Source organism: Quercus robur, chromosome 2 (genome assembly GCF_932294415.1).
Source record: "Quercus robur chromosome 2, dhQueRobu3.1, whole genome shotgun sequence".
NCBI classification, from domain to species: domain Eukaryota; kingdom Viridiplantae; phylum Streptophyta; class Magnoliopsida; order Fagales; family Fagaceae; genus Quercus; species Quercus robur.
The window spans coordinates 80,899,247-80,910,024 of NC_065535.1; the positions used below are offsets into that span (position 1 = coordinate 80,899,247).

Sequence of the window (10,778 nt, forward strand, 5' to 3'; positions counted from 1 at the left end):
ATTCTTATTTTTACAAACAACTTAATAAAATAATATAAACTACAAAAAACAAATAATATAAAAAAATATTGATGTCTCTTTCTTCTCTGTCTCTCTCCATAACAACCAACTGACATTGAAACACCAGCCACCACCAAACCAACTAGCAACCATTGAAAGTCTAAAACACCAATTTGATAGGCTAAAAATGTATTGACCCCTTTGGTAAATTAATCAATTAATTAGCCAAGTAAAATTAATTAGATTCAATTTCATGCAATAAGCGTGGTAGCACAAATAAATTACCAACTAAGTTAAATACAACGGAAAATAAATTTGACACAGGCGATTTGTTTACGAATGGGGAAAACTACAGAGGCAAAACCCCACTAGGTGAATTTAAGGTCACCACTCCTGAGAATCCACTATTATCAAAACAAGCAGTTACAAGTAAAATGAATCTCAGTACCTAATTCCAAACTACAGTTGAACCCTTATCCTAATACCCAATTGGACTTGTAATGTAGCGGCAATCTCTCCTTTCAATGTATGGCTCTCAGTACGTGACTAACTAATGATGCATGAATCTCAGTACGTGAATAACACACCAACATGAGGAAGATGTTGGCTGCAAAGTTCTTCAGTTCATCCAACAATGAAGATCAAGAAGCTTCTTGGTTACAAAACCCTTGGCGCAAAGACGCAGTAGCTTCTACAGAGAGAAAGATGAACTAGGGCAAATTGTCTCTGGTCACAATATGCATGTATAATCACTTTGCATCATCTATGACGGCCTTTAAAATAATCCTTATATATGTCTAGGGTTGTGAGAAAAGAAATCCTATACAAATACACATGGATATGCGTGAAATCAGATCTGAAAATTCTAATTTCGTAATTCTCGACAGATACAACTGCTGTCGAGCTTCTGTTGAGCTTTTACATTAAACCTCGATAAATATGATTCTGTTGAGTTTTAATGAACAACACTTCTTCACTTGTTTCTTGGACAAATTTGCATGGCTTCAATACTAAACTTGAACTCTTGTTCCGTAAAATACTAAACCCATCCTAGATCTACCCAATTATAAGTAAAGTGTGTTTTGTCAAATGATTAGCCAATATACATAACATATGTCTCTAACAATTTCAACATATGTCCTAACAATCTCCCCATTTGACAATCTGTGATAAAACCACAACAAACAAATGAACCATGAGAGAAGTCTTAAATCACCAAACTCATATTCACTTGTTGAATTACAAAAAAATCTAACCCTAACACAAGCTCTTGAAAAACTTTGCAAAAAGAGAGTTCATGGCATGGTAGATTTTCAGAACCTGTCTTTCTGAAACACTTTAAACAAAACTCATCAAGGCATCTTAGTGTGAAACAGAAATAAAGATTGCATACATAAAAAAACATGTGTATAAAGAGAGAAAGGAAACAACATATGGAAAGATAGGTGAAAAACAACATACATCATCATATATATATGAAAATAAATACAATGTATGTCATAAATAAATGGTCACAAGACCGGTGTACAAGAGGATAATGTAACTAAAGAGAAAGAAAAGAAAAGTACATAAAATCCTCACTACATCCCTAAAAAATCTAACACTTCCCCTAACGAAAATATCCTATGCTAACTTTCCCCCTAAAAACAAGACTACTCTCATCATCCCAAAACTACTCACCCTTTTTGTTACGAATGACAATGGGTAAGTCACCGCGGGATCGTCATCTCATCATCATTGTCAACACCATCATCGCCATCCTCATCTGCCAAAGCCTCTGGAGAAGGAGAGGGAGAAGCGATGAAACCACCAAGGCGAGCTTGTCGTCGTGCAATATGACCGACATGGGTGTTCACCTGACACAACTAATCACTAAGAGTGTCAAGACGAGCATCCATGCGCTGAAACTGCACCATGATGGCCTCAAGAGTCACACCACCATCCGAGGAAGAAGGAGCGGAGGTGGAAGGAATAGCAAGAGCTGCAAGATCAGTTGTTTTCGTCCGAGGCCGCTTCGGTCGAAGTTAGGCCTCACTCCGCTGAACAAAAGCTGCGCTAATGGCACCCATAACGGTGTAATAAGGAGAATCAGGAATAGGGATGGAAAATGGCGAAGGATTCGCGTGATAGCCGAAGGAAAGATGAGCTTATCACGGGTCGCCGTATCCTGATAAACATCAATGATGGAAGTGATGAACTGAGTGGGGAAGTCAATAGTAAGATCCTCTAAGAGGATCGACAAAATTCGAGCATGAGGCTCTGTGATAGAGTTATAATAAGAAAGTGGAGTAAGAACAAATGCCATCACCATATTAAGGAATCTCGGACCTTTTGCAAAGCGCGAGTATGGGATGTTTTGACGCTCACCCCATATGGAAGGTGTCTCACAGAAGTGAGACAAAAGCTTATCTTTGGACACAGTCCTCAGACGCTGACAACCGGGGTAATCAGGATGCGATACTCTCGAGACATGTAGTATCTCAAATATAAGATCCGGAGTGACTATGATACGTGTACCTTTGAATGTCATGGCAAACTAAGGTACAGAGGTTTCGATTAGGCACCTCAAGGGTATCTCACAAAGAGATTCCCATCCTTGAGTCCGAATGACACTGAGTAGAGGAGTGTCGGAAAAGTCCAACAGAATGACTTGGCGCTCTGGCTGAACACCACATTTCTGAAAGTTGTCAAGGAAGTTCTTCTGGGCCTTCCCATCACAGAACCGAACATGAAGAGGGGGTGTATCAAAAGAAGAAGAAGAAGACCTAGAACCAAGAGGGTTTCGAGCCATAGTGGATTTGCGCTTAGGTGCCTTTTGTAGTCTACCCAAGAGAGAGAGAGAGAGAGAGAAACACATCACAAACAGAACAAATAAAAAAAGAAAAAAAGAAAAGAAAGGATGTGTATGCATGAAATATGCATAAGCATGTGATGGGCAAAATTGAAATTGTAGCATAGGTAAAAACCCAATCCAAACCTACCAACACACATTAACAATAATCAAGCACACATCTAAATGCATGAAACATTGTTATAATGCTAATGAAATGCAATGCATGATCATATATCATCAAATTCACAAAGCCCAACCCAAAAATTTCAAGAAAAACTCAAAAAACCCAAAAAAATTTAAAAACCCCAAAACCTAGGTCTAAAAAGCATGAATGCATGAAAAAGAAGAAGATTAGAACACTTACCAAGTGTTTTGATCTTGATCTAGGCCGAAGAACACACGGGTAGAAGTTTTTGAGTGAGGGAGAAGTGTTTGGGGCGAGAGAGAAAAGTTTCTGCCGAGAGAGAGAAGAGAAAATGAAATTTAATTTCGCATTCAACCCTTAAATAGAAATCGCAACTCGATGGATCGGAGTATTTGTCGAGATCTGTCGAGCACTAATTCTCAACAGAAATGAATCTGTCGAGGTGCTGTTAAGGATCTGTCGGTGGCAAAAGTACCTTGATGGATCGAGAAGCTGTCAAGAATCTATTGACCAGACATAAATTTTCTCAATGGATCAAGAAACTGTCGAGAAGCTATCGAGACAAATTCCAGAAAGCTTGATGGATCGAAATTGTGTTAACTTCTGTTGAGAAAATAAGAAAAAAGGGCTCGATAGATGTGAATCTATTGAGGATCTGTCGAGAAGCTGTCAAGCTTGAAGAAAATGAGTTTTTCAAAGAGAGGAAAAACACATAGAGATGAATGCAACATGCAAGCTACTCAAACATAGATCCAATCAACATGTTCAACTCTCAAAAACATCTCTTAACAAAAAAACGCAAAGCATTCATTATCCAAAACACACACGCACACTAAACAAGCCTAATCAATTTTATATTTCAAAAAACAAGTTATGACAGTTTAGTGAGCATACATTAACACATGTATTCCTTGTGATGGCCAAATCACATTGTACTTGCACATGTATCAAAAGTAGTAAAGAATTTACGTGCTGTGTGTGGAAACATAGCACGAGTGCATAAGTGTCTCATATTATGACGATTTGAGATATGAGAAAATCAAATACACTCGCACACAATCATAACTGCTTGATGGGAACTATTACCTTTGAGGTACATCCTATAACTTCCACATCTCCTAAAAACACACTTGCAACCATATTTAAAAGCAATTTGATTCTATTTACTTTTGTTTTTCTTTGCATATTTTTATTTTTTTGAGCATATCGTGCATGGGCATATAAGGGAGAGAGAAGAAATACCTAATTATGTAAACTTAAACATCACAATTTTGCTATGCCGAAGCATACAGATGTTATACATGATTGGCGGGTTTTATTGTTGAGATGGTTATTTATACCTTTCTCTTTGGATTTTTTTGTCCTTCCTGTTAAAAAGAGTGATAAGAGTGTTAAGTATAAAAGATTACTTAATTGTACTCATCACAAATACGAGCCACAAAGCTCATTTGCTTAGTTGTGCATTGAGATGCTCATTTAAGTTACAAAAGATACAAAGTTAAGAAATTTTGTTTCAATGGTCATCCAAGGTACACAAGTACCAATATACACAAACACACACTGTTTTTGTATTTTTCTGATTTTTCAATTTTTTTTTTAATTTTTATGAAAAAAAATAAAGCAAAACTAAAAACAAACAAACAAAAACACGTTAAACAAAGTAAAGCATAAAACTAGAGTGACTCAAAACAAGAAAGCAAAACAAACAAGTAATGCATAAACAAAAAGGGGAGAGGGAGAGAAAAAGTGACTAAATCACTTTGAGCATTTTTCCTTCTACACCTTAGAAGAACCTTTCCTTTAAGTGAACCTTTGATCCGATGGTGAAAGGGAAAAATTGAAACCGTTCAAGTTCGAAAGAAACATGAAGGCCTTGAAAAGATCTCCATGAGGAGCAAAAGAGGATGAAAAATGGTTCTGATTTCCGAACGAGAGCATACTATTGCTTTGTTGAGTGGCTAACCACTTGTAGCAATTTGGATGAGTATGCCCTAAAGCTCTACAGTGATGACAGAGATGTGGCTTTTTCAGTTGAGACTTTTTGTTGTTAACCTTTTTAGTCCTAAGGTTTCTAGTCCCTTTCTTTTCAACCTTATGAGGTGCTTCTAGAATAGATTTGTCCTTGTCTACAGAACACTAGCTATTTCAATTTTACATTCATTGTTTTTAGAATTAACATTATTAGCAGGTGAGACAAACACAGTTGTACTAGATGAGGCAATATTAGGAGAAGAGAAATCATCCCCCAAACTGGTTTTATCAGAAGCAACTTTCTGAAAGCTTAGCATCTCATCAATTTTTGCATTGGAAGTCCTCTCCAATTGAGCTCTAACCTAGAATAGTTCAACTTCAAGCTTCTTTATCCTTTCAGCAAGGAAGTTGTTCTTGAACTGCAAAGCTTCAATAGTTTAATTCACATCATCAACCTTTATAGAGAGCTCCTCTCGATTTAGCTCTACATCACTCAGATTCTTGGTGGCCAGCCTATACAGTTTCTCATGTTTCTCAGAAACCTTGTACAATTTTGCATAGACTGTATGGATGTCATCTTGTTCATCCATTTTCTCAAACTTAGATATCACCAAGTCCTCTTCTTCATCTTCTGTTTCTGTAACCCCTTCAGTAGGATCAACTGTAGCAGTGAAAGCACTTAAAACTCCCTCGTCATCACTGTCATCTAACTCAATCTCCAGCTCGGTATCACTCAAGGTAGCAGCAAGAGCCTTGCTTTTCCCAACTAACTTGATATATGTTGGACATTCTTGTTTCATGTGTCTGAAACCTTGACATCCGAAGCATTTTGGTCTGGAGGGAATAGTGTACTAATCACCATCCTTAGCATCCTTCATTCCTCTGTCTTGGCTCTTGAAATGAGAAGAATTGGATTGCTTATGGTTCTTATCAAATCCTTTCGCATTGGCATTTTTCATGAACTTCTTGAACTACCTAGTGATGTAAGATTTCATCTTGGAATCTTCATCATCAGAAGACTCATCTGTCTCATTACTTTTGGCCTTCAGTATCATGCTCTTACTTTTGCTTCCTTTCCCAATTCTTGTCAAACCCAATTCATAAGTTTGCAAATTGCCAACCAGCTCTGTCAAAGGAATAGAGTCAATATCCTTTGATTCTTCAATGACAGTGATCTTGGTATGAAATCTCTTAGGCAGAGATCTTAGCACCTTTCTTAAAACCTTGGGTTCAGGAATAGTTTTTCCAAGATTAAAGGCTGAATTGACTATGTCCTTCAGTTTGGCATAAAACTCATCAAAAGACTCATCCTCCTCCATCTTTATCTCCTCAAAGCTAGTAGTGAGCCTTTGGAGTTTTGATTTCTTGACAGCCTTAGTCCCTTCATAGGTTGTCTGGAGGATAGTCTATGCTTCCTTAGCAATTTCAGTTGATGATATCTTCTTGAACTCCTCATTGGTCACCGCACTAAATAGTGCATTCATTTCTTTGCTGTTGAAGTTTGCCACTTTGATCTTGGCATCACCCCATTCAGTCAGTGCTTCCTTTGACTTAGTCCAGCCAATCTCCACAACTTGCCAGACATTTTCATCTAAAGACTGCAAGAGAGCTCTTATGCGTACTTTCCAGTATGCATAGTTAGTGCCATCAAATAAAAGAGGTATAATAAGAGATTGTCTTCTATCCATGACAAACAGGAGTCAATAGATCACACAGTAAAGATTAAACCAAATTAGAGCGTGCCCGCTCTGATGCCATTTGATAGAAAAAAATGTATTGACCCCTTTGGTAAATTAATCAATCAATTAGCCAAGTGAAATTAATTAGATTCAATTACATGTAATAAGCGTGGTAGCACAAACAAATCATCAACTAAGTTAAATGCAATAGAAAATAAATTTGACACAGGTGATTTGTTTACGAATGGGGAAAACCACTGAGACAAAACCCCATCGGGTGAATTTAAGGTCACCACTCTCGAGAATCCACTATTATCAAAACAAGCGGTTACAAGTAAAAGGAATCCTAATACCTAATACCTAATACCAACCTACAATTGAACCCTTACCTCAATACCCAATTGGATTTGTAATGTAGCGGCGATCTCTCCTTTCAATGCACGACTCCTAGTACGTGACTAACTAATGATGCATGGATCTCAATACGTAACTAACACACCAACTTGAGAAAGATGTCGGCTGCAAAGTTCTTCAGTTCATCCAACAATGAAGATCAAGAAGCTTCTTGGTTACAAAACCCTTGGCGCAAAGACGCAATAGCTTCTATAGAGAGAAAGATGAACTAGGGCAAATTGTCTCCGGTCACAATATGCATGTATAATCACTTTGCATCAAGTTGCATCATTTGTGACGGCCCTTAAAATAATCCTTATATATGTCTAGAGTTGTGAGAAAAAAAAAAAAAAAAAAACCTCCTATAAAAATACACATGGATATGTGTGAAATTAGATCTGAAAATTCTAATTTCGTAATTCTCGACAGATACAGCTACTGTCGAGCTTCTACATTAAACCTCGATAGATATGATTCTGTCGAGATATTTGTCGAGTTTTAATGAACAACACTTCTTAACTTGCTTCAATACTAAACTTGAACTCTTGTTCCTTGAAGTACTAAACTCATCCTAAATCTACCAAATTACAAGTAAAGTGCGTTTTGTCAAAGGATTAGCCAATATACATAACATATGTCTTAACATAATCCAACCAAACACCACCACCACCTTTGAAACACCATTGGAACACCAAACCAAATCAACAAATCCCAAATCACACCCAATGAATTCCCAAATCCAAACCCAACTATTTTCGAACCCACATAACAAATCACAACCAAATACCCACAACCCGCAACCAATCTCAAATACCCGCCGTCACCATAACCTCACCTACAACCAAGTACACACTGCCACAACCTTGCCTTCAACCAATTCAACCCAACCAAAAATACTTACCACCAAAATACCCACTAACAACAACCCACAACCACTGAAACTTATGCCTAACCACTGATTCAAACCAAAAAAAAAAAATACCCATCACTGAAACATCCACCAACAACAACCCACAACCACTGAAACTTATACCCAACCAAGAATACCCACCACCGAAGCGACCCTCTACTAGCAACCCACAACTACCGATTCAAGCCCCAGCCACCAAAACCATCGAGTCTTAGCCATCGATGGAGCTTCAGTCTGAACCAAACAAAACCCACCAACCAACAATCCCTTAAATCTTTTGTTTGTGGAGAGAGCAATAAGGTGAAGAGAAAAAAGGTAGAGGGATAGAGTGTTAAAGCAATGGATTGAGCGGCACAAGGGAGGGAGAGTTTCTGTAATTGGGAGAGAAAGAAGAAGAAGGAGTGAGTGGGAGAGAAAGAAGACTGAGAAGCGTGATTGAATAGAGAGAAAGAGGGAGAAGGAGTGATGAGGCGTAGAGAAAGACGATATATTTTTAATAAAATAATATATTTCATTTTACATCCGTGACTACGGTAGGTTGTATATTTGAGAACTTACAATTCACTGTTGCTAAAAAAATATAGCAATACATAATTAGGTAAACATGATTTTGCATGTTGGTTGGTAAAATAACAATTTGGGAGGGGGGGGGGGGGACTGTAGAAGACTTAGATTATGTAGAGTACTCATTATTATTTAAAAAGTTCAACTTTTTAAGAGAATAAGGTTTTTTAAATATATATCAGTCAGTTTTTTTAAAACCTTCTCTCCCTTTTTTGGTGTGTTTGTTAAAATACTTAGTATTCTAAAATTTAAAAAATAAAAAAAATTTAAGAAAACATTATTTAATACTTTGTCTGTTAGTTAAAAATGTACAAATAATGAGAACTCCATGACTTTGGGTACTGCAGTTTTTAATTTTTGATACTTTATTTATTTAAGGTGGGGCTAGAGCCACATGATAACATTAATCTATGTAATTCAAGCGTTTATTTGTGATGAAGTCTGTAGTGCATATACGTTGTCGTTCGGGATGTAATTTCCTCTCATATTGTTGACTACAAGTATATGAAAATGGTGTTCTGCACAGAAGATGTTCTTTTAGCAATATGTACATGGTTTCTTGCTGAAAATCTTTTTGTCCATTTGTTATTTCAGTTCAGAGGATCCACATCAAGACATCAAAGCACTCTTGGCAAGATTCAGTGGTAACCCTGAGTCTGAGTCCCAATTAAAATTGCTTTTACCTCGTATAGTTTCATCTTTCGGTGCAAGTAAATCAGTTAATGAGACAATTGAGGAACTGAAAAAGCATCAGCTGAGTGGTGAAGCAGCTGGTATGTTTAAGTACCAATTGGTTTTTTATTGTTGTCTGAATGAAATGTGTATACATTTTCTTGGTGCTCCCAAAGACTGATTCGTGTGGATGTCAGTTGGGTTTTCAAAATTTTTGCTTCCTCAAGTTTGTCATATGGTGCTGGCTGATTCCCATTCTTTCTTTATGCAGTGGTAGAGTGGGCTAATGAAGCCCTTCAAGGTCTTGGAAAAGGTGCCCCTTTTTCGCTTTGCTTAACACAAAATTATTTCTCTAAAGTTGCCTCTGCACATGGAAAAACTGGCAATGAATTGTCCACAGTGAGTTTTGAGTTCCTTTCCCTTGTTTTTTTCCTTTGGGAAAAAAAAAATTATGGGGGATGGGGATTTAGTATTGTAGGAAAATTTGTAGAGTAACATGTGTACTCCTGCATTTGGTTGCGTCCAGCTAAGCGCTGTGATGAAAACCGAATATCGCATTGCCATAAGGTCTTCTCTACGAAATGATTTTGCTGAAGGTGTCCGGGCAGTTTTGGTGGACAAGGATTAGGTTCTATGACTTCTATCTTTAGTCTCTGAAGTCCCCTTCTCTACTGTAGAAATATGTGAAAATATTAGGTCCGTTTGGTAGAGTTGTTAAACAACTCATTTTCAGTTTTTAAATAACATTACACATATTTCCATACACTTTTTCACCTACACGTATTTCAAAAAACTATAAACAACATTACTCAAACTCCTCTCCTAAACGGACCATAATTTCATACATTCAAACCATATTTTCAGCATTCAAGTTTTTTTTTTTTTTAAATGATTTTATTATTTATATAAATAACACAGGGAATCTTTTTATAGAAGAGCCCTTTGGACTCATCTTTAGCTAGTAACACCTACCTGGAACTAACCCCAACCGAACCAGTTGCCTGGGGCATTCACCCCAACAGACTAAGCAGTTTATGCTCATGCTTAGGAGCATTTTCTATAGATCTTTGAGTGTTATATTTAAGTTTCTTCTATTGATGGTAATCATTTAGAACATCTTAGATGTATTATGCTCAAATTTTTTTCATGATTATCTTTGCAAAACCCAAAGTGGAGTCCTGGAAGTTTGGAGGAAGTAAATCACGGTGAAGTGGAAACTTTCTTTGAACCATTGAGTCCAGAAGTTGAGGAGTTGAGAGTGTGACTGATGCATTATGACTTTCATAGTTATTTCCTTTTTTATTTGGGCTATATAAGGTGGGCTTTGCCCCCAGTGGGTTTTAAATGTAAGGGATGAACCGGACTTGCCAATCGACCTTGAGGTCTTTGGCAACCTCCATGTCCATCTCACCTGCCCACTCGCCCAACACGCCCGTACCCAACCCGATCCGACTACTCTGATGGTCGGACGCGGGTCCCAATCTCCAAAACCCGACGCCAACAGTTCGGTTTCGGGTCCCGTCCTTTAAAAACCGTTCAACTCAACCCACTCGAAGAGAGAACAACCTGCTGCAAATTCAAGTTTTCCGACAAGTTTTCTAGCACAATTTG

The 10,778-nt window shown here is 37.5% G+C and overlaps 1 protein-coding gene across 1 annotated transcript; it reads left to right on the forward strand.

The window, feature by feature from the left end:
* Window positions 1–5,848: 5,848 nt before the first annotated feature.
* On the forward strand, window positions 5,849–9,795 carry LOC126704096 (3-hydroxyisobutyryl-CoA hydrolase-like protein 3, mitochondrial). Its single transcript, XM_050403132.1, has 4 exons — window positions 5,849–5,932; window positions 9,037–9,268; window positions 9,439–9,566; window positions 9,694–9,795. The coding sequence occupies exons 1-4, from the start codon at window positions 5,849–5,851 to the stop codon at window positions 9,793–9,795; spliced, it is 546 nt and encodes a 181-aa protein (XP_050259089.1).
* Window positions 9,796–10,778: the final 983 nt, after the last annotated feature.

Bases quoted from the DNA above. Each gene is read 5' to 3' on its own strand.
- LOC126704096 (XM_050403132.1), top strand. From the start codon at position 5,849: ATGAGAAGAATTGGATTGCTTATGGTTCTTATCAAATCCTTTCGCATT. The intron at 9,269-9,438 runs GTATGTTTAAGT...TTCTTTATGCAG, and splicing joins GCTGAGTGGTGAAGCAGCTG to TGGTAGAGTGGGCTAATGAA. The intron at 9,567-9,693 runs GTGAGTTTTGAG...GGTTGCGTCCAG, and splicing joins CTGGCAATGAATTGTCCACA to CTAAGCGCTGTGATGAAAAC.